Consider the following 27,859-nt stretch of genomic DNA (forward strand, 5'->3'; position numbering starts at 1 on the left):
TGATCGAGTCTCACTTAGGGCTCCCTGCATGGAGCCTGCTTCTCCCTCTGCCTGTGTCTCTGCCTCTCTCTTTCTGTGTGTGTCTCTCATGAATAAATAAATAAAATATTAAAAAAAAAAGTAGAATAGCCCTGCTGGACTGACATGGAAATGTGCCCAAACTACATTGTCACATTTAAAAAGAATCAAGTTATAGAACCATAAACATACTGTGATTGTTAACTTTATTATTTACTTTTATGTGTATAAAGTGAACTCATAGGAGAAAATGGAAAAAAATATGTCATAGCCTAAATTTCTATTATCTCTGAGATTATGGAATTTTTGCTTCCTAAGTAATGCTTTTATAATGTTTTTAACAAGATGCTCGAATTATTTTAAATCACAAAAATAAAGATAAAAGCAATCAGTGTATTCACTGAACTTTACCTCTTTAAAGCTGTGTGAAGAGAATAAAAATATTTGGCTCATCACTTTCACTCCATTAGAAAAACACTCAGTCATGTTTTCACTGGGCAAATCTAATAGAAGTTGAAAATTCCTAATTGCTTTATCTAGAAATGCAAAAGCTCTACTCTTAAAGACAACTGCCAGAATGGGTTTTCTTCCAATTGTAAATATAATACTTACCTGTTGTAGAAAATTTAGAAAATGCAGAAAAATACAAAAAAAAAGAGAATTGATTCCTATGCCCAACCCTGGGCCATTCATTGTATTATTTTGCCAAATTTCTTTCTTTTGAGCATAGATTTTCCTTGGTTGAGATCACTTGCTGCCTATATTTTACATTTTTTAGACTTTCAACTTTTTATGTATGTTTAGGCTGTTTAACCTTATCCGGTCCACTTTTCTTCCTATATTCTTCATATTCTTAACATTCTTCATGTTCAAACATAAGTTTGGAGAGTAAGTGTGCAGCATGGGGAAGGAGTCCAGAGATATTTTGTCATTACACATTTTTATTTCATTAAATATAAATTCACACATCAGGGATAGTGGCCAGGTTTTCTTTATATCGGAATCTCTAGAACCTCTATCTTACATAAAAGGTTGTTAAATGGACAAATAAGTGAGCGGGTGAATGATTAAAGAATGAGCAATTGGATGGCAGGGTTGAGGCATTTTAGAAAGTGAAATCGACAAGACTTAGGACTTCCCCCAGGGGATCCCTGGGTGGCTCAGCGGTTTAGTGCCTGCCTTTGGCCCAGGGTGTGATCCTGGAGTCTTGGGATCGAGTCCCCCATCGGGCTCCCTGCATGGAGCCTGCTTCTCCCTCTGCCTTGTCTCTGCCTTGTCTGTCTCTCTCTCTCTCCCTCTCTCTCTCTCTCTCTGGGTCTACCATGAATAAATAAATAAAATCTTTAAAAAAAAAAAAAAGACTTAGCAGCCCCCACTGCCTACAGAGGCTGTGGAACGCAGTGACTCTGCAACCAGGCACCTTTGGCTCATGGCCTTGGCTCTCACCTGGGCATAGTACTTACATTTTTTAAGCCTCAGTTTTATCAACTGTTAATGTGGGGGCAGTAATAGTACCTACCTCAGTGGATAGGTTAATCTATGCAAAGTGTATAGAACAGTGTCCGGCACACTGTTTTGCTGTTAATATTTTTGCTTTTATTACTTACTACTGCTGTTCCATATCAGCACCTTATAAGGACCTGCAAGCCCTGGCTTATTACTGGAGCCTCTTCCCACACTCCCCCTTGCTTCCTTTGCCAAGCTTCTGTGCCTTTTTTTATATGCTTAGCCTGCTGAATGTCTTTTTCTCTTTTATGTTCTCATTTCCCTACTGACTGCCTTTCTCCTTTCCTTTCCCTCTGACAAATATTCCACTCATCCTTCAGAACTCAGCTCCAGTACCTGCCCATTAAGCAAGGCTTTTTTCCCCTTATACACCATCACCAGCGTCCTACAAGTTCTTCCAGCCTCCAGAACACCCTTTAAATGTGTCTCCTAACTCTCCTCCCATTGTGTTGAATTGTTGGTTCATATATCTGCCACCTACAACCTAACTCCTTAGGACCAGGTCAGCTCTTATTCATGTTTATGGCCCTACCCCTGGCACAGAGCCTGGCCTACGCTAGAGGCCCTCTGTAAATATTGGTCAAGTGAGCAAAGTAAATGGGAGTTTACACTAACAACTACATTGATCAATTTTTCAAAAAGGCCTTGTAAAAAGATCAAGTTAAATTGAAAATCAGTTCTGAGTAACAACCATAAAATTAGACTTTTTCAGCTTTCAATCTTACTTTGTTTTCACTACTTAAGGTGGAGTTACTGCTCCTAAATTCAATTTTCCAGAGTTGATGCTGCACTCGTAACCTTGAAATTTAATATAGTGAACTTATTGGAATACAATTTGGACATCGTGTGATGGGATTTTTAAAGCACTGGTATCTCAGCATATGTATGGTAACCTTTGTTGCTATGTTCACTCTAAGTACCTTAAGGAAACATTCAGGAGAATCGCTGTAAAATCAGCTACAAGGCTAGGTAGACACACATCTCTGCTCTTCAATTCAAACATCTTCTCTTGGAATTCCAAGGAAATAAGTCACCAACTTTTGATCGCCTCTGGGACAGAGGAGCATTGAGTATATGCAGAGGGAATCCAGTGAATCCTAACTGGATAGGTAGTATCCATAGTACCCTGGATATCACTGACTTTTCTTTTTCCTTCTTACTAGAGCCAAAGTCACCATAGAAGCAGCAGAAAAGCAGGGATGGGAGAAACACTGGAGAAATGAATCCTCCCCAAAGTTAATACATGAGCCCCTGAATAATCAATACATGACTGTTTCTTGAGAGGGAAACATTCCCTACAACCTAGAAAGGTATTTTGATAATTCAGTACTATTCTAGTTGCCCATTCATGGCAAAGAGATGTTTCCTTTAAGTACACATTCATGGAAAGGTCTGTTACTATCCTTATTTCTAATGTCCTAAGAGAAACCAATGGTCTCAGTTCCATGTAACCTAACAGAACATAAAGCATACTCCTGTATAACCAAGGCAATACGTCACCATCACATTAATGGTTCTTGCCCCAGAATTACTGCATATAGTTCACCAAACAATTTGAGTAGTCATCGAGAACTAAACTATATTCAGTACACCTGCTAACCTTGCAGTTTTAGCATTTGGGACTTGAAAAGTGAATATGTGTGTGCGTGCGTGTGTGTGTGTGTGTGTATACACATGCATGCATATGTGTGTGTTTTAATCCTCAGGCTCTTTTCAAGATGCTGAAATAATTTAAAGGATCAGTAACAGAAATTGAATTTTGCAGGCTCTGAGTTCTGTCTACACAGAGGCAAGCGTGCCTCCTCATAATAACCAGCCATTAGTATTTACCAAGTGAAGTCACTAAACTAAACATCAGAGTTGGTTTGAAGGCTGGCCAGTCCGCAAGGAACAAAGAAATCTAATATCATATTTTAAAGGGCTATTGCAAGCTTTATAATAAATATTTCACCTTTTTCTGTTTCATGTGGTATTCCCTCTGTTTTCCTGACATTGAAATTATGTGTATCTTAAACCATTAACATTCGGATATATGCTACCTTGTGCATTTGTGAGAATCAAAGTTTTCATAATAATAGCTTATAACACATGCCAGTTTGAACCTCAGGGACTTACCATATGGGCTATATCATTTGCCTTTATCACCTCCCTGAGATGGTAGAGGGGAAGATGTTTGGTCCTCAGTTGAAAGCATTGAGGTCCACAGAAATAAAAGATCCTCATCACAGAGTAAATAACAAGGAAAATGCCTTCCAGGTGGCACTAGCCAGGGTAAATTTACAAAGAATAAATTTTTTGTTCACTGATAAATCGCCAGCACAAGTAGGCACTCAAATATTTGTTGAATACATTGAGAAGAACTACTGAAAATGCAATTGAAAAGCCTGTATTTCATAGTAATGCCGTTTAGCAGGAATTGTCTTAAAACATTTAAACTCAGTATTTATACTTTTGGTAAAACATCATCTCAGAAATGAGCCATAAGAAGAGCATTATAGCTAAATGTGGCTCAAAATAGTCACAAAAAGTATGATAAATGCTTGGACAGAAGCAAGAGGAGGTTGATGGTCCATTTAGCTGAAAATAACAGTATCTTAAATGTAGGAATGAATGAAAAAACTCTGTAAGATGTTTTCCCAATTTATTCTAGAAATCAAACTCTTTTATATGTTTCCTGCTTTTGAAAATGCTTAGCTTGACATCCTTGAAGACACATCTTGGATTTCAAAAGGAATACGGCAAAGAAACTTCCCAAAACAAATTTACCCATACCAGATCTCTCTCTATTGCCATATTTTTACCTGCCTATCATCTATCTGTCATCTTTTTTTTTTTTTTTTGACCTGTCCTAGAGCCAGATGTATTTTGCCTTTCGGCAGTGTGACACATGCTCAGAAGTCCTCAGGAGGAGATTTGAAGGGCTATTTTTATTTTTTTTATTTATTTTTTTTTAATTTATTTATTCATGATAGTCACACAGAGAGAGGAGGAGAGAGAGAGAGGAGAGGCAGAGACACAGGCAGAGGGAGAAGCAGGCTCCATGTACCGGGAGCCCGTTGTGGGATTCGATCCCGGGTCTCCAGGATCGCGCCCTGGGCCAAAGGCAGGCGCCAAACCGCTGCGCCACCCAGGGATCCCTGAAGGGCTATTTTTATATATTTCAAACAGAAGAAATTGAACAGAAGATTCCCATTTCATAATTAAGTAGGCCTATGATGTCTTGCAATGTGGATTCATTAGGAAACAGGCTAAGATATCCATTTCAGTTAGACCTGTTGAATTGGCCACAATAGTTACACATGTAAAGTATACTGGAAGACTGTGCTTGACTTCTCAGCTAAACACAGTAGTTCATGAGTGCTGGCCACTAACCAAACTGTTAGCTCCTTGGAGAGACTGTCCAAAGTATGACCCAATGCTTGACATGGGGAAGTGGGGACCCCTGAGGACAGGGCATCCCAACTGCCTCACTGTGAATCCTGGCTCCACCACTTGCAGTTTGGGTGGCCTTGAGCAACAATCTCATTATCTTCCTAAGGTTCCATCTCCCCACATTACCTCCTCACAGGGCTGCCCTGAAGACTCAGTGAATTAATATTTGTCAATCTCTTGGAGCAGATAATTAGCACTTCAGTGTTTCTTGTTTTTGTTGTTGTTATAGACAATATTATTCCAAAATTCTGTCACAAGATGTTCTCATTTATAAAAAGTACTTGAACATTAAAAAAAACCACAATTATAGGGATCCCTGGGTGGCTTAACGGTTTGAGCCCTGCCTTTGGCCCAGGGCGCGATCCTGGAGTCCCGGGATCGAGTCCTGCGTCGGGCTCCCTGCATGGAGCCTGCTTCTCCCTCTGCCTGTGTCTCTGCTTCTCTCTCTCTCTCTCTCACTCTCTCTCTCTCTATCATGAATGAATAAATAAATCTTAAAAAAAAACCCACAATTATGGTATAAAAGGAGAATGTTGGTGAAGATATTTTAAGCATGGTATAACCTATTGGAAAAAATAATAATAAATAATTAAAAAACAAGTAATCCAATCAGATGCATGAACGATAGCACTGAAAATAAAAGTATCATTGCATATTGACTCATGCAAAAAAAAAGTCTATATAGCATACTAACTTTAGCAGAGCTTCTTTATTCAAGGACTTAATTTTAACGTCATGATCATAACTTTCCCCTTATTCATCTTTTTCTCTCTCTAGTGATCCCTGATTACCTTGTAAGCACTTTGCACTGTTTTTTAAAAATATGACTAGTTTTTCAGCTGAATACTCCACTACTGCAAATTCAAATTGTAATCATAAATTGGTGCCAGGGTGCATTTAAGCAATTAGAATGTTGTAATTAAGGTCTGCTGTGTATGTCATCTTATAACGCATAAGGGTAAGTACAGAAGTCAAGAGCTTGGTTTTAAGTGTTTACTTAATGATGGCTATTCATCTGTTTTCCAGTTGTCTCCCCTCATATTTATCAGATGTGGGTGCCTTGGAACCTCCATGCTTATTAGCAGAGTGTGACCTACTGAAGCTCCCTGCCTTTCTTGCATCACCTAACAATTTGGTTGTAGATCACCACACCTAATTTTCAGGGCAGTCTCATAAACATTCACTACCTTGCTTTGAAACTATGTTGGTTCAAGACTTTATAAAAAGGATTCAGATATTGCAGAATGGTGGAGCCAGTCTCTTTTATACTTACCACACGACAATCTCATTCTTTCTGGACTTAATAAGAATAAAGCAGAGCCTCAAGATCTCAGAATAGGGATGGGAGGGATGGAATAAAAATGAGAATTAGGAGGAGGAAGACTCAGAGTCCTGATTTTTTTGTAGCGTTATCTGGTAGAACAGTGTCATCAAAAGGTTTAGGCTTTTTTTTTCTTAAGTATAGATTAATTCATTAAAAATATTTTTTGATTGTCCACTATTTGGTAGTCACTATATGGATGCTGGGTATACAACCAACCAACCAGATCTCTGCCTGTGTAGAGTTTGGAGTTTTGTGCAATGCATACTGTATTTCACAAGTTGTGTCTATCCAAACTCCAGCTCCTATTCAATTTTTTTCTAATTGTCTCAGATTCTGTATAGATTTTCGGTTTTTTTCCTGTTCTGATCCAAAGTCCAATCTAGGATCACACATTGCAGTTAGTCGTTATGCTTCCGTAGTTTCCACAATTGGAAACAGGTGGCCAGTCTTTCTTCTGTTTTTCTTACACTGGCGCTTTTTTTTTTTAAGATTTTATTTATTTGAGAGAGAGAGAGCACAAGTGGGGTGAGGGGCAGAGGGAGAAACAGACTCCCCACTGAGCCAGGAGCCTGAGATGGGACTCCAGCCCAGAACCCCGAGATCATGACCTGAGCAGAAGGCAGACGTTTAACCCACTGAACCACCCAGGCGCCCCACACTGGCACTTTTGAAGGATATCAGGCCAGTTGCCTTGCAGAATGTCTCTCCATTTGTGATACAGGAATTTGTCTAATTCAGTGGTTCGAAACATGCATGATGTTGGATGTCAGAACCCTCTAAGAACTTGGTAAAAATACGGAGACCCACAATGTCTCCTATTCTATCCTATCTTACTTCAGTGAGCCTGGGTCTCTGTACTCTTCCTTAGCTCTCCAGGCAGTTCTGCTACACACCAAAGTTTGGGAGCCATGAATCTAACATAATTTTCTTGTGGCAGGAATACCACACGAGTGATGTGTGTTCTCGGTGTATCTTGCAAGGAGGCTGGCAATAGTATACTTTGGGGTTTTTTTGTATTTAAATGATTTATTTATTTATTTGAGAGAGAGAAAGAGAGCATGAGTGGGAGGGGCAAAGGGAGCGAGAGAATCCCAAGCAGACACCCCTGGGGGTCAGTCCCACGACCCTGAGATCAGGACCTGAGCCCAAACCAAGAGTCAGATGCCTAACCAACTACACCACCCAAGTGCCCCAGTTGTTTCTGACTAAGGTAGTATCTGCAGTTTTCTCTTCCCCTTCCCCTTTGTAACTTGTATGGAGCTGACACTTTGACATTTCCTAGTCAGCATTCATCTGTAAAGAATAATTTTTCCTCTCCTCCATCTCCAGCTTTTATTTTATTTTTTTTTTTATAAATTTTTTTAATTTTTATTTATTTATGATAGTCACAGAGAGAGAGAGAGGCAGAGACACAGGCAGAGGGAGAAGCAGGCTCCATGCACCGGGAGCCCGACGTGGGATTCGATCCCGGGTCTCCAGGATCGCGCCCTGGGCCAAAGGCAGGCGCCAAACCGCTGCGCCACCCAGGGATCCCTATCTCCAGCTTTTAATAACATTTTTCAATATCAGCACAGACTCATGGATTCCTTTTTATTCAGTGTATTATCATCCATTCTGCCATTTGTTTTGATGAGCAAAATGCTATTGCTATGGCCTTGGAATCAGCCGTTTTTCCTTTCCTTGGAGAGCGATGTTTAGAAATCAAGATCCAATTTCTATTTAAACTAGTTGGAACTTCATCCCAAAGGAAAAAAAAGTATAGATTAATTCATTAATCTATAACCACGCCTAATTTTCATTTAACATCATTTATTTCATTTATTTTAGTTGGATTTTCATTTATTTAGTTGTCCAACTAAAAATAAAAGGCACTGCACGAACCATACCTGGGCTGGTCCTTGGGAAAGTGCCTGCCTAGTTTCCCTTCTTTCTCATTTCCATATCCGTATATTCCTTTGATTATCCTCCCACAAACGAACACTAATTCACAGGCTGCCGAACTTACTCTCGCTTTCTCTTTGCTCCTATCTTCCTTGTGATCAAGTTTCTGAGAAGCGGTCTGCCCAGATGCTTTGGTCATAAGGCTTATGTCTTTGAAACTGTGATACACGCCCACAGAAACACCTGTACTTGTTGGCTTTCCTGGTAATGCTTTTTCCCTTTTCTTTCTTTTTTTTTTTTGAGATTTTTATTTATTTATTCATAAGAGACACACAGAGAGAGGCAGAGACAGGCAGAGGGAGAAGCAGGCTCCTTGCAGGAAGCCCAATGTGGGACTCGATCCGGGGACTCCAGGATCACGCCCTGGGCAGAAGGCAGATGCTCAACCGCCAAACCACTCAGGCATCCCTGCTTTTTCCTTTTTCAAAGCTTTTTTATATCTTGTTTTTCTTTTTGTCCTCAAACTCCATGAAACATGTGAGACAGGTATTATGGTTTTCCTTTTGTGTTCTTAGGAAGTGAAGACAGAGGAGCAAAAGACTTTCTGACATCTAACACCAATTTGTGTTTGGTGCGTTAAGTTTGCATATCTAGTCCTTGACAACCTAGTACTTAGCATACAGTTCTCATAGCTGGTGAGGCCTGGGCTGGGTTCTCCCAGTTCAGAAATTCCTTCTGAGTTGAAAATCAAGGCAAATCAGCTGTATAGGAATCAAGAAATACAAGGAACATTCCCTTTCTAAAAAAGAAAGATAAAGGCCCCCCGGGTGGCTCAGTCGGTTAAGCATCTGCCTTCAGCTCAAGGGTCCTGAGATAGAGCCCCTTGTCCTAAGGCTCCCTGCTCAGTGGGTAATCTGCTCCTTCCTCTCCCTCTGTCCCTCCCCCTGCTCATGCACACACTCTCTCTCTCTCTCTCAAATAAATAAATAAAATCTTTTTTTTAAAGAAAAATAAAAATACTTCCATCAACTTTTTACCTCACTACTCTTATAGTTGTTGTTCTACAAATATTATTGAGCACCTGCTCTGTGTTCAGCAGTGTTCTAGGTCTTGGAGCTATAGCTAGATAAAAACCCATGCCCTAAAGGATCTTGTCTGTGAGACAGGTGTGATAGTGGGTGGGAAAATAAAAAACAAAGAAAGTAGATAAGTTGTGTAATGTATTAGAAGGTGCAAATAGGATTGCCAAGTACAATTGTACAAGGTACTCACCGCTCAACTCCATGTTCGAAGGTGCCATGAGATTTTGGACCTAAGCAACTGTAGATGGAACTGCCACTAAGTACGATGAGAAAGGCCTCAGGAAAGATCAGTAGTTGTTTGTTTGCTATTTAGCTGTAAATTGAAGTATAATATACACATAGAAAAGTGCATGTAATGTAAATGTGCAGCAACAAACCTTCACAAATTGAGCACATCTGTGCAACTAGCATCGATAACAAGTAAACAGAATATTACCACCTGAGAAACCCTACACATGTTCTCTTCCAGTCATTAACGCCCTCCCCACTCCATGACTTTTAATAGCATTTATTAGTTTTGGCTGACTTTATATTTCATATAACTGGAGCCATACAACAAAGGCTCTTTAATGTTTAGCCTATTTTGCTCAAATTATGTTTTTGATATTCATTCATACCGTATGTAGTTTAGGCTAGCTTGTTCACTTTCACTACTGAACTGTAGCACATAGTATGAATATACCACAATTCATTTGCTCACTAATGGGCATTTGGGTAGTTTGCAGTATTTAGTTATTACAAACACCACTGCCAAGAAGATCCTAGTGTCCATCGTTTAGTGGACAAATGTAAACATGTATGTTAGGTATTCATCTAAGAGCAGAATTGCTGGGCCATTGTGTGTGTGTGTGTGTGTGTGTGTGTGTGTGTGTGTGTGTGTTAAGATTCGGTAGACTTCGGGATCCCTGGGTGGTGCAGCGGTTGAGCGCCTGCCTTTGGCCCAGGATGTGATCCTGGAGTCCCGGGATCGAGTCCCACATCAGGCTCCCTGCATGGAGCCTGCGTCTCCCTCTGCCTGTGTCTCTGCCTCTCTCTCTCTCTGTCTCTCATGAATGAATAAATAAAATATTTAAATTTAAAAAAAAAGAGAGAGAGAGAATTTGGTAGACCCTGCCAAAAAGTTCATCCAGAACTAAGTTATATTCCACCAGCAGTGTATGAGAAGAATGTAGTTTTGATGTGTTAAGTAAAATGTCTACTTCATGTAGTACAATCAGATATACCGACTACATTGCAAAGAAGCACACCAAAATATTTGAAGGTGATTTCAGTATATGCCTACAAAATGGAAATAAAGGAGCTAAAACTTATTAGCATCATAGGCTTTGGTGAAGAAATGTAATGGTAGTCAAATACACCAAAAATAATAATCCTACATAATGCTAACCAGGTAATATAATGAAAATGGTGGATCATTTATAAAGGAAAACATAAAATACTGAGTATTAACCCTAATGTTGGATGTGTGTGATCTTTATGGAATATCATAAAACTTTATGGTCATTATAAAGCCATTTCTTTTTTTGTTCTTATAAAGCCATTTCAAAAAAAAAAACACATTTCAATAGACATATATGGCTCCAAGGAGGAAGGCAAATTATTACATATGTATATTTTTTAAACTTGACAAGATTATTTAAATTTTTTTAAATATGTGAAAGAGAATGTTAAATATTATTATGGAAAATTAAAGCACCACTTAGATATTGAGATATATTATCATGTAATATTGACAGAATGTTACAGAACAGCACAAAAACTGAACAGTGTCCCAGATCAAATAGATTATTATAGATACACTAATATGTCACAGTGTAAGAAGCAACATAGTGCAGAGTGCAGAGAAAATAACACTGAAGGAATCTTTGAGCCTAAGCTTTATGATAAATGCTTTATATTTGTCCTTCATTAATACTGTGAACAACCCACTAAATTCAATATTATCATTCCCCATTTTGCAGATGAGGAACTAAGTTTCAGAAAAATAGCTTGCTCAGTACCCCAAAGATTCTTCCAGTGAGGGAGATGGGCCCCAGGGCCATCTGATTTCATAGGCCAGGGGAAGGAGAATAGATTGAAGGATACAGTTTGTAACCAGTAGACAACACAAAGGGTTAACTAACATTGGTAGCTCAAACAGAACATAATTTCTCAAACAGATAAGTGAACAAAGGGTCATTTCACACATAGGCAGTAGCAAATAATATGCAATTGCAAGGGAGAGACTCAAATGGGTTAGTAATCAAAGAATTGCAAATTGCAACAATTTTGCAGTATTATTTGATACCTTTTTAATGAGCAAAAATAATATTTATTTGATGAAGCCTATAAAAATACATACATTTTCCTAAGATGGAAAAAGTAGTGATAATGTTTGATATCTTTATCTGGGTGGTGGTTGGTTGCATAAGTGTATACACATGCCAAAATTCACCAACCTGTGCACTAAGATTTTGCATATCACTGTATATACCTCAATAAAAAAGAAAAAAAAGCACTTTAAAATATGATGAGTGACAAAATCAGAGTTACTTGTGAGAAAATAAAAGTAGAAATAATTAGATGCTGCCAAGGTTAAGGTTGGTTTAAAACATTTAGCATGGCTAGTATAAAGCATTGAACTCACAAATATGAAATTCAACTTCTCTTAAGAACCACAGCAAAGAGGGAGTTATGATCACTTGCATAATTCACAGTGGTCATTAATGTAAAAACAAAGCAGCTGCTCCGAGGAGCATAGTCACTACTGTTCTTAAAAATCAGAAACTTCTCCCAGGGGTCCATATGAAGGCCTATCACATGGTGTCATTAACTATGTCCTCAACAACACACCTGGAGTTATTAAGATAATGAGGTTCTGAGGGTTGCTTCCTATATAGTTTCTCAGTAGAAGCCAGTGGAGTGATGCCAAAACATTGTTACACAAAAGCAGTTGTACCTTGGAACAAGCCTTATGGTTCAGTTTTGTTAAGTTTTTGATGCTTTTAGCTTACAGGAATAAAACTGAGAATCTAGGTCAGTGGTTCTCAATTGGAGAAACTTTGCCACCCAGAAGACATTTAGAAATGTTTGGAGACATTTTTGGTTGTCACACTGGGGAGGTGGCGGGGAGGCTGGGGCTAGAATCAGCAGATAGAGGCCAGGGGTGCTGCTTAGCACTCTGCAATGCACAGGGCAGCCCACACAGAAAGCAGTTATCTAACCGAAAATGTCAACTATGCCAAGGTGGCAAAACTCTGGTCCAGAAGGACAAATGAAAAATATATATCATCGAGACCACATCCTGCAGAAACATTATCTGTCACAACTAGCTTGGACAAAAAGGGACGAAGTATTGGTCCATTAATACAAGGGGAATGGGGGAGGGGGTGCAGATGTGGTAATTATGGCACAATAATCCCTAGAAGACAGGACTAGCACAGGGAAGTATGCCAGCAAGAACTGCCTTGTAAGATAATGGGTAGGTCTTTGAGTGTTGATGCGCCCCCACCCCCCACCATACTAATTGTATGAAACTAGTGAGTCCATATCTCTGGAATTCTCTGATTTGGCAGATTCCTCCTCCATGTAGATGGGTCCATAGGAGGAATTAAGTCTCCAGAGAGCTACATCCATTCACTCATTTGTGTGCTTATCACATTCTATTCTTTACACTCTTTGTTTGCTGGCTTAGTGGTAAGCCAAAATGAGAGCATCCAAGCAGCATCTAAGTCACTGTTCTTGCCAATGTTTTAGTTTTAACCAGACTTTGAAGTCTGGCCTGGCTGAGCAATGGATGCAGTTGACTACCAATGTCGGGAAGTCCCTTTCTCTCCATCTGTGGGCAATGATTCTCTATGGTTCACATCTTCCCAACTTTGCCCCGAGACACAGCAAGAGAGAGAGTTTTCTTCTCTTAGTTCTAATTTGGAAAATCCCTGGGAGTGTCTTTGGACCAGCTTCCATCACTTGTCCACAGCATGATGAGTGTGTTTGCACACAGGCCAGTAGGGAAAGAAGCAGTTGTGAAAAGAGTGGGATATTCTACTCAGTAAAAGGAGAGGTACTAACCAGTCAAGACAAACAGATATCCAGCACTCTGGGAAAATATGTCAACTTTTTCTAGACTTTTTATTTTGAAATTATTTCAAACTTATGGAAGAGTTTTAAGAATGGCACAAAAAGTGGCAGTAGGTCTCCATCAAACCAAATTATCAGTCAACATTTTATCACATTTGCACTCCCTCCCCCTGCCTGCGTATGGGTAATTTTTTTTCTGAATGATTTAAGAATAAAGTTACACTGTTTATCCTTAAATAATTCATCGGATATCTCCTAAGATCAAAGTCATCCCTTATAACCATATTACAACGATCACATTTAGAACATTTAACATTGAACCTCTACTGTTGCATAATGTACTGTCCAGTTGTCCCATTAATGCCGTTTACAACAACTTTTCCTCTTGACACAGGATGACACACTACATTTAGTTGTTATGACTGCTTAATCTCCTTTCCTTAGAAACAGTTCTTCAGCCTTTCTTTGGCATTCATCCTGTCAACATTTTTGAAAAGTATGGGCCAGACATTTTATAGAATGTCCCCCCATTTCGGTTTGCCTCATGCTTCCTCATGATTAGATCTAAGGATGTATTTTTGGCAGGAATACTACCCAGTGGTGTGCTGGACCCAGCTAGTACCAGTGGTGAGAGCCAGTTCTCACATCTCTTCCCAGCAGCATGTTCTGTGATGTCATATGGATAGTTTAAAATCAGCACAGGGAGAGTATATGGACCGTGAATATCAACAAATGCTACAAACGAGGGATCATCCTCCCCACCCCCCCAGCATTTTGATTGTGAAACATTTACATTTACCAAACATTTACATTAGCCATGTAGATGAGTGAAGTTGTGTCCTTCTCAGTGAATACTCTGAGGAGGCACATGATGCTGGTCTGTCCAGTTATTGGTGATATCTCATCACTTGATTAAGATTGTATCTGTAAGGGGCACCTGGATGGTGCAGTCATTTGGGTGACAGACTCTTGGTTTTGGCTTAGGTCATGATCTCAGGGTCATGGGATCAAACCTCATATTGGGCTCAGTGCTTGGTGCAGAGTCCTCTTGGGTTTCTTTCTCCCCCTGCCCTCCCCACTATATGCATGCTCTCTTTTTCTCTCTCAAATAAATAAATAAATCTTTAAAAAAAAAAAGATTGTATGTCAGATTTCTCTGTTGAAAAATTACCACTTCCCCCTTATCATTAAACTTCCTCTATAAAGAGATACTTTGTAATTATATAAATACCCTGTCCCGTTTCTCACCAAGCTTTCACACAATAGATTTTATTTATTGAAAACTATTTCCTGGATAATTAGTACTATGATAATTATAAATGATAATTTTCTTTTCCTCTCATTTCTTATACATTTATTTGTTGGTGTTCTACAAGCTACCTTTTTTAATAGATTTAACCCTAGAATAGCTAGATAATTAGTTATACACTTGGAAACAAATCAAGTTCCCCCAACAGTTTGTCAGTAGTTCCAATCCTAAGTGTTTGTGAGCAAGTAATTCATGTCCATTGTTGTGCAGAATGAGTTTCCAAGAAGTACTACATCAATACAGAAAAAGCAGATGGATCTTCAGAAATAATTTTCCCCTGGGACGCCTGGGTGGCTCAGTGGTTTAGCGCCGCCTTCGGCCCAGGGCCTGATCCTGGAGACACGGGATCGAGTCCCACGTCGGGCTCCCTGCATGGAGCCCGCTTCTCCCTCTGCCTGTGTCTCTGCCTCTCTCTCTCTCTCTCTCTCTCTCTCTCTCTCTGTGCCTCTCATGAATAAATAAATAAAATCTTTTTAAAAAAATAATTTTTCCATTCTAAGTGTTTATGTTTGATAATAACTTACCCATCCCGTCAACAGGAAAGGTGGCATTTGGAGTCATTTTTCAGTCTTATCTGATTCTAGCTTTTATCAAAAGCATACTTTTGGAAGATTCCTGGTGAGAGATTTACACTGGAGCCAGAAAACTAATTAGTACACGGTGAAATGGAAAGAGCACTGGACAAGAAGCACTGAGTCACAGTCCCCTGTGGGATTGGGTAGTACACTTCATGTCCCCAATTCTTGATGCCATCATCTTTAAAATAATAGGAGCCGTATTTTCACTAAATTCCCTTTCTTTTTTTAAAAAAAGATTTTATTTATTTATTCATGAGAGACACGGAGAGAGAGGCAGAGACATAGGCAGAGGGAGAAGCAGGCTCCATGCAGGGAGCCTGACGTGGGATTCGATCCCGGGTCTCCAGGATCACACCCTGGGCTGAAGGCGGTGCTAAACCGCTGAGTCACCCAGGCTGCCCCACTAAATTCCCTTTCAAACTCTAAAACTTTCTTTTATTCTCTTCTACTTATGACTCAAAACCAAGAGTGTACCTCATTAGCAAGATGTCTTGGTCAACTGAGCTAACAAGCCAAGGGCAAAAATAAGATGCCTGACACAGAGCCTGAACCTAGTGACCTAGGGACTGAATCTGTAAAGAAGCTAAATTAGCCATGAGGCTAGAGCACCTTGATACTTGACTTGACACTGTTTCATATCACCCTTGTGCATTGGGCCACATCAGCCGACTCACTTCTCTGCTCCCTTTGTTTATCCCTGACCGTCATGGAAACCCATGAAGGATCCTGTTACCTCCCTCTCTGACTAGATCCTTCTCTCAAGTGTTAGCTTGCCCGGTACCTATAAGGTTACCTCTGTTGCCATGGTAATAAGTAAAAGAAATCTTTCATCCTAGGACAGACAGCAATTTCTAAAGAACTTTTTCACTTTGGGCATGAAATTCTGGAGTTCTGTATATGTCTTAATTAAATTTCACCATACAAAATTGCTGAGAACCAGGCAAATAGTATTATTTTTGCTTGATCCTTTGTTTGGTGAGCTTCGTGTGCAAGTCAAGTAACCTTGGCAATCAGTATTAGAATTCAAAATATGTTGCCTTGGATTTCCAGAACAGAGGTTAAGAGGAAGGTGAGGTAGGGGCTGAGGTATATAAAAGAATGTAAGACTTGGCCAAACCATGCATTCTCTTGTCTCCATGGAACAAGAGTTCGGTCAGCCCCACCCCTCCACCCCACCACCCCACCACCCCACCATCACCCTCCTCCACCAGTATTGCTTTGGGGCAACTTGCATAGGTGAAAAAAAAACCCATAGGTGAGTTGTATATTTGCCTCCCCACTCTTCTGGAGCTGTCTGAGCCTGGCATTTTTCATGCTTCAGCTCCTCATTTCAGCATTTTTAATATTTAATGACCCTTCTAAGGTAGAGAATTATTTGGCAACGTTCTTAAGAGTTTCTGTCTGAGGCCTTTTTATCTACTGGACTTCCATTTGCTAAATTGCAAAGTTGGTGTCTCAAATATTGTTTGGATGACTCACCTCAGGTTCTGATGAGGCAAAGGGGGTCATAGGGGGGCCAGAAGAGTTGGCAGTCATTTTCAATATATTTAATTTCGCTGTAGTTATTTTAATATCCAAGACAATCCATTTATTTCCCTCTTTTGTAAGATTTTTAGACAAACTGGACTTTAAGTTTGGACGTAATTTCAAACTCAAAGATGTTTTTGAGTGTTCCTCCCTGTTTCCTGCCTCCCTCTGCATGAATTTTTTTGTTTGTTTTTTTCCTTTGAGCATAAAAATTTAACCTTTGTAAAATTTAGCCTTGATTAACACCCATCTCACCTGCCGGATTAACTGCTTCAATATTTTTCACCAAATTAGGAAAGCACTGTCTCTTGCCTGAAAGACAGAGGCCAATTGATTCTTAAAATCAACCTGGCTTCTCTTTGATTTTATAATCTGTTTCTAGAGATTAGAAGCAAGCTTGGAATTCCAAGCTCTGGGCCTGTCAGCTTTTAAAGCAGAAAACTGGAGCAGATCCGTTGCCTCGGGTTTCAGAAGGGAAACTTTGATTGTCACAGGATGAAATTCCTTTGTTTTCATTTTGTAATATAAGGGAAATGCAGATAGTGATCACAGCTGACATTGTAATGCCCTTGGGTTTTTTGGTTTGTTTATTTTATTTTATGGCTTTTAGAAGAATTATTGTTATTGGTGCATTTTGGTTTGTTTTTGAGAACCCTAGCCAAATCACTTGGAAAGGTGAGAGAAAAGTATAATCCTTTCAGAAATCCTCAGTGAGGTAAACTGCCTCTGTCAACCTACCTCGTGTGCATTTACTTAAAAACTACTTCATACTTACCATTGATACACTTAGTGTACCTAGAAAAACTCTTTAGCCTGAATTCAACAGGAAGAAGGGAGAAATAAAGAATTCAGTCCAATTTCTAGGCTCCTCAGTTCCATGGTCTCAAACACTCTGTGCTTTCAAGTACTAATTTTTTTTTAATTTTTATTTATTTATGATAGTCACACAGAGAGAGAGAGAGAGAGAGAGAGAGAGAGGCAGAGACACAGGCAGAGGGAGAAGCAGGCTCCATGCACCGGGAGCCCGACGTGGGATTCGATCCCGGGTCTCCAGGATCGCGCCCTGGGCCAAAGGCAGGCGCCAAACCGCTGCGCCACCCAGGGATCCCCTCAAATACTAATTATACAACACGTAGGCAAGGTTATATGAAATTGTTTTCGTGTGTGTTAATGCTTACAAGGCAGCATATCACCAAATTTCTTTTTACAAATTTTTAAAAAATAAAGAACCCTCTATACACTCATTGACTCACTGTTGTACTATATTACATGATGTGGCAATGGCATTAACATATATGATCATACTTGACAAAATAAATGAGGGCATGTGTGAGTATTATTGCTAGAGGCAATACTCCCTCCCCACATACTTATGCATCTTTACCAGGCTACTGAAAAAGCACTCCTGTTTTCCAAAGCCCAGAATTCCTATTTGGGGGGTGGAGGGATCTTAAAGGATGAAAAAATAAAATAATGGGTAAAATGATAAATCAGAGTTCACCAAACTTCAGTAAAAAGGAGCAGAATGTTGGTCTTCTCTAAGTATCTACTATAACTGATTCCTAAGGCTTTACATTTTATCGCTAATTGTATAAAGATTAATTCAACAATGTATCATTGATGCAGAAGTGAATTTATATTTTTAAAAATAGTTGCATTGTGTGTGTACCAAAACAAAACAAAACCACGTGGTGACACAGAAAAAAAAAAACTCAGGAAAACACCCAATAAACAAATCTAAGTACATCTTCAGAGCTTAAAAATGAACCTGTCGGGATGAAAATGATTCACTGAGAAGCTGTCTGAATTTTCAGCCTCCAAGTCATTTGTGTTTCTTCCAGAATACTGCTCTCTGAACAAAATTCCCCCCGGCTAATTAAAGTACACCCGCAGGCACACACACACACACACACACACACACACACACACACTGTGGCTTTCCCTGAACCCTGGATGCGCCCCTCCACGCCCCCCCTTCCTTTCCCCTGTAATGGTATGATCTGCGTTTGATTGTAAACTGGAGGTGCCAAGCTGTGACAGCTTCCCCAACTCCACAGCCATTTGCTACAACCTAGGGCAGCCTGTGTTCAGTGATGCTTTTCTTTCCCCCCGACAGGGGCAAATCGAAGCCGACAGCGAAACCATCTTCAAGTTAGCAGCGCTTGTGTTACAGGTAAGAACCAACCAACTGCTTCTTGCCTGCGCCTTTTTTGTTCGTCGGTTTTTGTGAGCTGCCTGCAACTCTGAAACTTTCTCATGAGCCAGTGGCTGATAGATTTTTAAGCCAGCTGGTTGTTTGCCAGTGAAAAACGTGGTTTTCTGCTTTAGCGTAACTTGCATGAGTTACAGTGTGATATTATATGTCGCAAAGGAAAATGAAATTTAGACTCCTCTGGGGGAAAAGAATTTAGACCGTACTTCAGGAAAGGAGCTCTCGAATAGTTGGATTTGGGAAGCAGCACTTGTTACAGCGGCTGTAATTGTCATTTAAATTAAGTAACTTTAAAAAAAAATAAATAAATAAGTTAAGTAGCTTTTGTATACGTTTTCTTGAAGTCAAGTGCAAGAGCCCCTTAATTCTTAAAGATGCTAGTAGCTGAAAAACCAAGTGTGTTCTGTGCTTATTTAAAAAGAGAAAGCAAGTGGCATGCGTTGATTTACCTCTGTCTGGTTTAAAAGGTCTGTGTCCGGACTAAAAAGTGCTGCTCGAATAGACAAGCATTTATCACATAATCATAGAGACCTAAAGGAAGACATAATCATCTCTGCTTTTTCAGATATATTTGTCTCCTCTGTTAAGAATAAGAAGTATTTCGTGGGTACTAATGTGTTCTCACCAATGCCACATTCTTCTCCGGGGCCCTAGAGAAAGTGTTCCTCAGTGGACATTCTCCCAAACAAAACTCAGGCACTTTAAGAGGGAAACGTGACCAAGAATGAAATTCATTCACTTAATTAACATAAATACATATTGATCATCTATCTTTCTTTTTTTATTTCAGGAAGCCAAAGGGGATTATAGCAGGTAATGGTTCCTTTTCTGATATTACTATGCAAAATAATCCAAGCTGAGCCCTAGCTGAATGCCGTTGCTTTAAATAACAATGGATGCAAACTCAAAAGAAAGTAGATCTCAAGGCGGGAGACTGAGATCTCTTCCCTCTTCAAATAGGGACCCATTCTTTTTATGAATGAATCCAGCAAGGACGCTTTCTTAGAATTTTTCAAGCCAGAGTGACAGTGAATTGTAAACAGAAGCCCTCCAAGGCTCAGTTATCTGTTAGCAAGATGAAGAAATCTCTAAAAAGCTTTGGTAGCCGTGCTGACTTTTTAAAATTTATAAACAATCCTGCGTTGGAAGAGTTATAACATATGCACAAAAAGATAAACTCCATCAGCTGCTTAGTTAAGGGATTAATAGGGGCTTTCTTTCTGCAGCTGCCCTAAAGGGGCCTCTCTCTTCAGACACTTGACCTAACAGTTGTATTGTTGCCACTGGGACACTTACTGGTTCTGACTGCCTAACTGGCCACCTCATCAGAATGTTTATATTTGAATTCATGCTCTACCTGCACCTTTCTGCCCTTTTAATGCAGCAGTTGTAGTTGGAGGAATCAAAAAATGGTTCAAGGCGGAGGCAAGGCCCCCAATTAGAAGCAGCCCACAGGCCAATGACCCATTGCAGGCCTCACCTCGACCATGTTAATGTTCCACTCCTGGTAAACTTTACCCGTAGATTATTTACAGACGACCTAGTACTCATTCCCAGCCAAGGTCTTGCATAGTATGCCCCTTAACAGACTGATAAGCGAATAATGCCTTCCAAGCTTGCAAACGTCCAGTCAGGGCTCACTACTTCACCTCAGAAACTCCAGATCCTCTCACCTGCCCGTTCAGTTTGGTAAAATGACTGCAGAGTCCACTTCGCACACCACCATCCACCTCGTGAGCATCATTCATTAGCTTTGTTCTTGTGCCATGCTATTTTTTTTAAATGTGCATTTAAGTTAGGAAATATGCTTTGAAGGAATCAGGAGAATCTATAAACACCATCTTTTTTTAATTAAAAGAAAGTGTTGGGATAAAAGGAAGATATAGTAGTTTCTAGATCCTTGACATCATGCTGGTCTGTTCTCCGCTCTTGGCTTTCCTAGAGGAGCCCTATTTCCTAGGAAGATCAGATATGCAAGGAATGTCATCATGGAGGGTGGTGTCTGAAGTTGATTTATAAACGAGGGCTTTCAGGCCCAACCTGACCCTCTGCAGTCTGTGAACTGCTAACCCTTCCTCCCCATTTTCTCCCCACCAGCCATGTGATGGACACTCTCGAAACCTCATTTGCTCATTAGGATAATGGCCCTTACCCCTAGATTAATGGGTGTAGATTGGGAGATCAAATATATGTAAACATTGCTCAGGGCAGTTTCTGGCACTTGTAGCAAGCTCTCTGTACACTTTGGCTATTATTATCAATTATTCTAGTATCATTATTGCCCTCCTCATTATCATCATCCTCTCCTGTCTCTTGGCAGCTTCTGAAAAGACTTTTGGGAGTAAGGTGGTCCGAAGAAGTTGAATAGTGTATGAAGGAAACATTGATATCACAAAGCTTCCTTAGGGAAGATCTCTTGCCAATGACTGAAGGCTCAGAATAGACAGTCCTTGCGTAGTCCAGACCTTTTAGCCCTAAGACTTCAAACTTGGCAAATTAGTCTAGCCAAGCCCAAACCAATCCTCTTCTTTAACTTTGCCTTGTGCCTGGTGGTTTCCTGAGTGATTAGTAGTCTAACTAGATGGAGGACACTGTTTTGAAATTGTCTAAACCACCCTTAGTCGTAGAAGCAATGTGAAACTTGGCATCAGGAAACAAGCAGTGTGACCCTAAGTGAGCGTTGCCCTTTCTGGACCTCAGCTTCCTTGTCTGTAAATTGGGATTCATGAAAATAGCAACTTGGCAGGATAGTTTTGAGGAGATGTATGATGTGATATGATACGGATTGTTTTGCCAGTGAACGTTTGTTATCGCGGAGGAGGGTGAAGGAAAGAATAAGGAACTGTGAACTTTTGCCATTGGGTTTATGATGAAGCAGAATTTTGGTTCCTTGCTACCACCTACGCCCTCCCTGTGATGTGATCGCTTCCTCCTATGAATGGGGAGAATATATTTTTCCTCCAAAATTTTATTACAAAACTAGTTTTAGAAAAATCCAGCAAAATGGGATTCCTGGATGGCTCAGTGGTTTAGCCCCTGCCTTTGGCCCAGGGAGTGATCTTGGAGTCCTGGGATCGAGTCCCACATTGGGCTCCCTGCATGGAGCCTGCTTCTCCCTCTGCCTGAGTCTCTGCGCGCTCTCTCTCTCTCTCTCTCTCTGTCTCTCATGAATAAATAAATAAAATCTTTTTTTTTAAAAAAAGAAAAATCCAGCAAAATAAAGTGCCGTGAGGCAACATTGTATATTGGTTAGAACAAAGACACTAGAATCAGTCAGCCTTGCTCAGATCCCTGGTCTGCCACTTATTTACCTGTTCAATAATTCTGAACAGATTATTTAAACTGTCCAAGCCCTCCACTTCCTCATCTGTAGAATGGAACTTATGTTAATAGTATACACCCATAATATTGCTATGAGCATTAAATGAATTAATTGCAAAGTGCTTAGAACAGTACCTACAGTCCCCACTTTAGTATTCGTCATATTTAAAATATATACATATTTTTTTATTTATCTAAAGGAGAGAGAGAAAGCATGTGCTGGAGGGCAGAGGAGGAGCATAGGCAGAGGGAGAAGCATGCTGTCCACTGAGCAGGGAGTCCAATGTGGGACTTGATCCTAAGACCCTGAGATCATGAGCTGAGCTGAAGGCAGACGCTTACTGACTGAGTCACTCAGATGCCCGTATTATTTCATCCTACTAATGGAATGATTTACCACCACCACCATCCCCATTATTTCAAATATGAATTGTTTCCCCCTTTTTTTGGCTGGTATATAAATAATTCTGTGATGAACATCTTGGTGTCATTGGGATTGTGGTTATCCGTGTTTATTTTCTGACCTGATGTTTCTCAGGTGGAAACAAGCAGAGGGAAGTTCCTTAAAAAAGGAAAGTACAAAGTGCTGAAATGGAGCTTACACATTCTTGATACCACCACATTAAAACTGTACAAACTTTGTAGCTTTATCCAGTAACATTTACTGAATGCCTAAAATGTGTGTCGGCACCAGTCTAGGCACTGAGGATGCCGAGAAACATAGGCTAGGGCATCTCCTTCCAGGGAACTTGGCTTTCTATCAAGAATTACCACAGTGGCCATTACAAATCCTGCTTTTCTGTTGGTTTACATGTTGGTGGCCGCAGCTCTTGGCTTTTAGAATTTCACTGAGTTTACTCAGTGAGGTTTAAACATTTTAACCTTAAAAAAATGTCCCCAGTACCTTCCAAGACCAGAGCAATGTGGATCTCTCAATTAAAACAGTGACTAACACGTAATTCTTTTTTTTAAAGATTTTATTTATTTATTTATTTATTTATTTATTTATTTATTTATTTATTTATTTGACAGAGAGAGAGCCCGCAAGCAGGGGGAACAGGAGAGGGAGAAGCAGACTCCCCACTGAGCAAGGAGCCTGACATGGGGCTTGATCCCAGGGCCCTGGGATCATTATCTGAGCCTAAGGCAGATGCTTAACTAAGTCACCCAGGCACCCCAACAGCTACTTCTTATGGCTGTTCTGGTCCACCCACTCCTTGTGAATATCTCCCTTTTTCTCAAATTTAGCATTTCCAAAGCTGAACCCACCAGCATCCCAGCCCTCAGAGCAACTCCTCTTCCCTGTCTCCCCTTGCATGACATCACCTTTTTTTCTCTTGAATCACCTCTGAGGATTTCCCCTTCTCCCTCCCACCCGTCTCCTCCATCCATGGGTCAACTTCCTTGTTTCCTTCTCTTTATCAGTAGGCTTGCTTTTTCAGTCCTCATTCTCCTCCACACAAGCCAACTAGCTCTGAGTGTGTATAGTTTGTGTGAATGCCTTCAACATTATTTTCAAAGTCCATGCGTGATTCCACTCAATCCCCACCACAAACGTTATCACTGCCATTTAACAAATTACTAGATGAAAAATCAGGTCCAAAACAATGTCACACAGCCAGTGAGCTTCCAGATCTTTTCTGATGCCATCACCCACAGCCACCTGCACAGAACCCTAGTTATCTATCTTCCCAAGACATAAATGTGATCGGTATTGTTCACCTGCAAGAATCTCTTTACAGTTTCTCATTGCCCAAATACCCACCTTCCAACACCCTACCTGGCATCACAGCACTACTTAATCTGTACTGTGTATTTTAATTTCCCATACTTTACTGTTTATACGTCTTAATATCTGTTCAGGCCTCGCTTCATTTCTCCAGGTACCTGTAGCATTTTCCCTTTGCAGCTTTGCTCAAACTCTTCTTCCTGGAATGCCTTTAAAAACAACAATCCTCCCCTTCTTATTTAGCTTCCTGCCATGTTTCCTTAAGAGTATTTTAAGTGAACATTATCATAACCAGTAGGAAACCTTGCTCTCTGGAAGTTAATTATAATAGTAGAGTGGGGACTTTCATTCTCTTTAAATAGTTGACAGTCTGAATTTCCAAGTCAGCCTTTAAGCTGCAAAGATAACAAGCTGCTTGGGTTACACAACACAGACAACGCGGAGAATTCCTGAAAGCTGACACGGCGAGGAAGGAAGGCTTTATCACCGAGCCAGCCAGTGCAAATGAGTTTGTAAAAGCAAAGCTGTTTTTTTTTTTTTTTTTTTCATTTTTCTTAAGATCCTGAAAGGTGGAAGTTACCAAATAACCATGTGATTAGGGCACTTCTGCTTCTAAGAAAAAGCGAGTGACAATTTACAATTCTGTGCTGGGTCAGAATGAACACATATTGTCACCCAGCTTCAAATGGGAAGGAATAATTCACAACTTACAGCTGTGCTACAAAATGCAGTCATTTCCCATGGGAAAGGACCTTGTGTGGCTGCCCTAGGAGTAGTTAATGAAGGGAGTAGGGGGGAGGGGAGAATCAAAGACTTTAAAGACTTTCCCACCTCATTCTTACATCTCTAGAGTACTTAAAGCTCTGAAATGTCCTTCCATTTCCAGAGCCTGTAAAATCAGTTACAGTAATAAAAATAGCAGCTCCCATGGGCTTGGTGCTACGTGGAGTCCTTACTCACCTCAATGGGGAGGCAGTAGCGAAGACAGGAGCTCTAAAGCGTAACTGCTTGGGTTCAAATCCAGCCCCAGATGCTTGCTGTATAACTCTGGCTAACTAACCTCTCTGGAGCCCAGTTTCTGGGTCTCAGGAACTATTCCATGGTAGTGTTATTGTTCCTGAAATGCATCACTGTCGCATCAACCTTGTGAGAATAGGCGCTATTAGTATCCCCATCTTACAGATAGGGAAACTGAGTTTCAGGGTGAACAAGTGGCCTACTGTCTAAGTCACATAGCTAGGGGCACCTGGGTGGCTCAGTCAGTTGGGCGTCTGCCTTTGGCGTGGGTCATGATCCCGGGACTGAGTCCCACGTTGGGCTCCCTGCTTAGCAGGGAGTCTGCTTCTCCCTCTACTGCTCACCTCACTTTAGTGCTCTTTCGCTCTCTCTCAAACAAATGAACAAATAAATACATTTTTTTAAAAAGTCACGTAGCTAGAAAGTGGCAGAATCAGGACTCCAAGCCTCAAGCTCTTTACTGTTGTCAGGAGTCTCCTATTTCATATTCTAGCACAAATTGTAAGAATCATTACCTTTCTTGCTAGCTGAGTAAAGAAGACTGGACAGAAACTGAACGTTTCTGTCTCATTTCAAGCAAGGGCTTTAATGAATCAGCAAAAGGCCTTTGTGAAGAAAAGCTTAAGAAGCGGCTTTTCTCTCTCCTTGTGACATGATTCTATTTTAAACTTTGACCTAAAGATAGAAACAAGTTTTTTTTTTTTGTATATCCGTTCAGTGCATTAATACTTTATTTTTAATGATTGGTAAAAACGTCTAAGCATTAGGGCGGTTTTTATGTATTTTACAAACATTTAATTCATTGATCATCATTGTCACCTTATGAACTTGGTATAATATTATCTCCGCACTAGAGGCGAGATTAAGAAACTTGTGTGGCATTATATTGATATTACCATATTATGGCTTAACATTTCCCAATGACTTGGCCCGATGTCAAGAGTAATGTTGAATAAAAAAACAAGGTTAACAACACAGAGGGAACCGTGGACAATTAAGTGTGGGGAAATACCGGGTTAAGAGTTAAACAAAATTCAAGTTCTTTTCAGTAAGTTTCCAATCTGTCATGTACCTTGCGAACCTCTTAGAAGAAGACATGGAAACAATATTTCCTACACTTGTTTGTTCCTGATGTGTGAGCTTCTTGCCTGACAATGTCCTCTGGACTTCACTTTGTAAAGTGTGGGTTTATTTGCTGAAAGCTCAGTGTTCAAATGCCTTTTTTTTTTCCCTAAGATTTATTTATTTATTTATTCATGAGAAACACAGAGAGAGAGAGAGGCAGAGACACAGGCAGAGGGAGAAGCAGGCTCCATGCAAGGAGCTTGATATGGGACTCGATCCCAGGTCTCCAGGATCACATCCTGGGCCGCAGGTGGCACTAAACCGCTGAGCCACTGGGGCTGCCCACAAATGCCTTTTTAAAAGATAAGCAGTTTGGGGAAATCTGTTCTTTATAATCCCTGCCAGATTCATTACTCCCCTAGATTTTAAATCCATTAACTCCTAGGCAGGGTAAACATTCATCAGGTTCTGCACTTGATTTTTCTGAAGAGCTCTGAGTTTGGAAAAAAAATCATCCATCCATAACAATGGGCACTTTTTCATCTGTTCTAAGCATCGAGTGTTAGAGCTAGTCTGAATCATGCATTTGAACCCTCGTTTTATAGCTGATGAACTAAGGAGTGACATATCCATGACAATTCAGGTAGGCAAGACCAGACTGGCAATCTGTGTACCCCACCTATCTCAGATTTGCCATTTTAACTTACACCTGTGTAAGCAGGCCTGTGTGGATCCCTGCTGTCCCTGCTAGAAGGCAGTGAGGGACAGCAGGCAGTGGACTCTACCTTGGTAAGTGGTGTTATCAGTACTGTGGCCCAGAGTCTAATATTAGTCACTTGAGGAGATAGTTGAAGAGTGAGAAGGCAGGAAATGAGCTCTCGATCATCAGTGCCCTTGGATGCCTTACCTTTTTCTCATTGTTCAACCCTTGTTCCTTTGTGTAGATTAAATACCTAGAGTGTGGGAGGCACTTAACCAAATAGGAGCCATGATGGAGGCAAGACTGCATTTCCAGTCTCCTTTTCAGAGACACTGGTGAAAGGCATGGACTCTGAATTCAGAGAGGGTGGTTTGAGTTTGAGACAAGCCCTCCTAATCTGCCAGTTGCTTGACCTTCAGCTTGTTTTAAGACATCTAAACCGAAGGTCCCTTTTCTTTAAGAGGTTTGTTTTGAGGAATAAAATGAGATAAGGTAACCCTTAACCTTAACCCTTTCAGGGTGCCTGGTACAGAGTGGAGATGTCATAGTCCTTGGGAGTTGGTTTCCACTTTCCACTGAGTCCTATCTATTATAGTGAGATGTGGGTTTTGTTGGGTTTTCCCCCTTACCATCTTAGCAATTATTAAATGTGTAGTTTAGTTCTACTCAACATGTTCACACTGTTGTGCAACCATCACCACCTTCCACCTCCAAAGCTTTTCATCTTGCAAAACTGAAGCTCCATACCCACTGAGCACTAACATATCTCTGCCAGTCCCCCGGCCTCTGGCAACCACCATTCCGCTTCCTATCTGTAAAGTTGCCTATTTTGGACATCTCATATAAGTGAAATCACGAGATATTTGTCCTTTTGCGACTGGCTGATTTTACTTAGCATAATGTCCTCATTGTTCATCTGTGTTGTACCATGCGTCAGACTTTCTTTTATTTTAAGGTACAATAATATTCCTTTGTATGTATAGACTACATTTTGTTTATCTGCTCATCCATGGATGGATACTTTGGTTACTTCCTCTTTTTTGTTCTTAAGAGTAATGCTGCTATTAATATGGGTATGCAGATCTCTCTTTGAGACCCT

The 27,859-nt window shown here is 40.3% G+C and overlaps 1 protein-coding gene across 3 annotated transcripts in view; it reads left to right on the forward strand.

Annotated features, from left to right (window-relative positions):
- The window catches only part of FRMD4B (FERM domain containing 4B), a 323,770-nt gene that overhangs the window by 239,130 nt on the left and 56,781 nt on the right, over positions 1-27,859 (forward strand). For all 3 annotated transcript variants that reach the window (XM_055343545.1, XM_055343543.1, XM_055343544.1), the window contains 2 exons: positions 18,833-18,889; positions 19,719-19,741. In XM_055343545.1, the coding sequence (XP_055199520.1) occupies positions 18,833-18,889; positions 19,719-19,741 (80 nt within the window). The remainder of the gene's footprint in view (positions 1-18,832; positions 18,890-19,718; positions 19,742-27,859) is intronic.

The sequence above is a fragment of the Nyctereutes procyonoides genome, unplaced genomic scaffold, assembly GCF_905146905.1.
Source record: "Nyctereutes procyonoides isolate TBG_1078 unplaced genomic scaffold, NYPRO_anot_genome, whole genome shotgun sequence".
Lineage (NCBI taxonomy): Eukaryota > Metazoa > Chordata > Mammalia > Carnivora > Canidae > Nyctereutes > Nyctereutes procyonoides.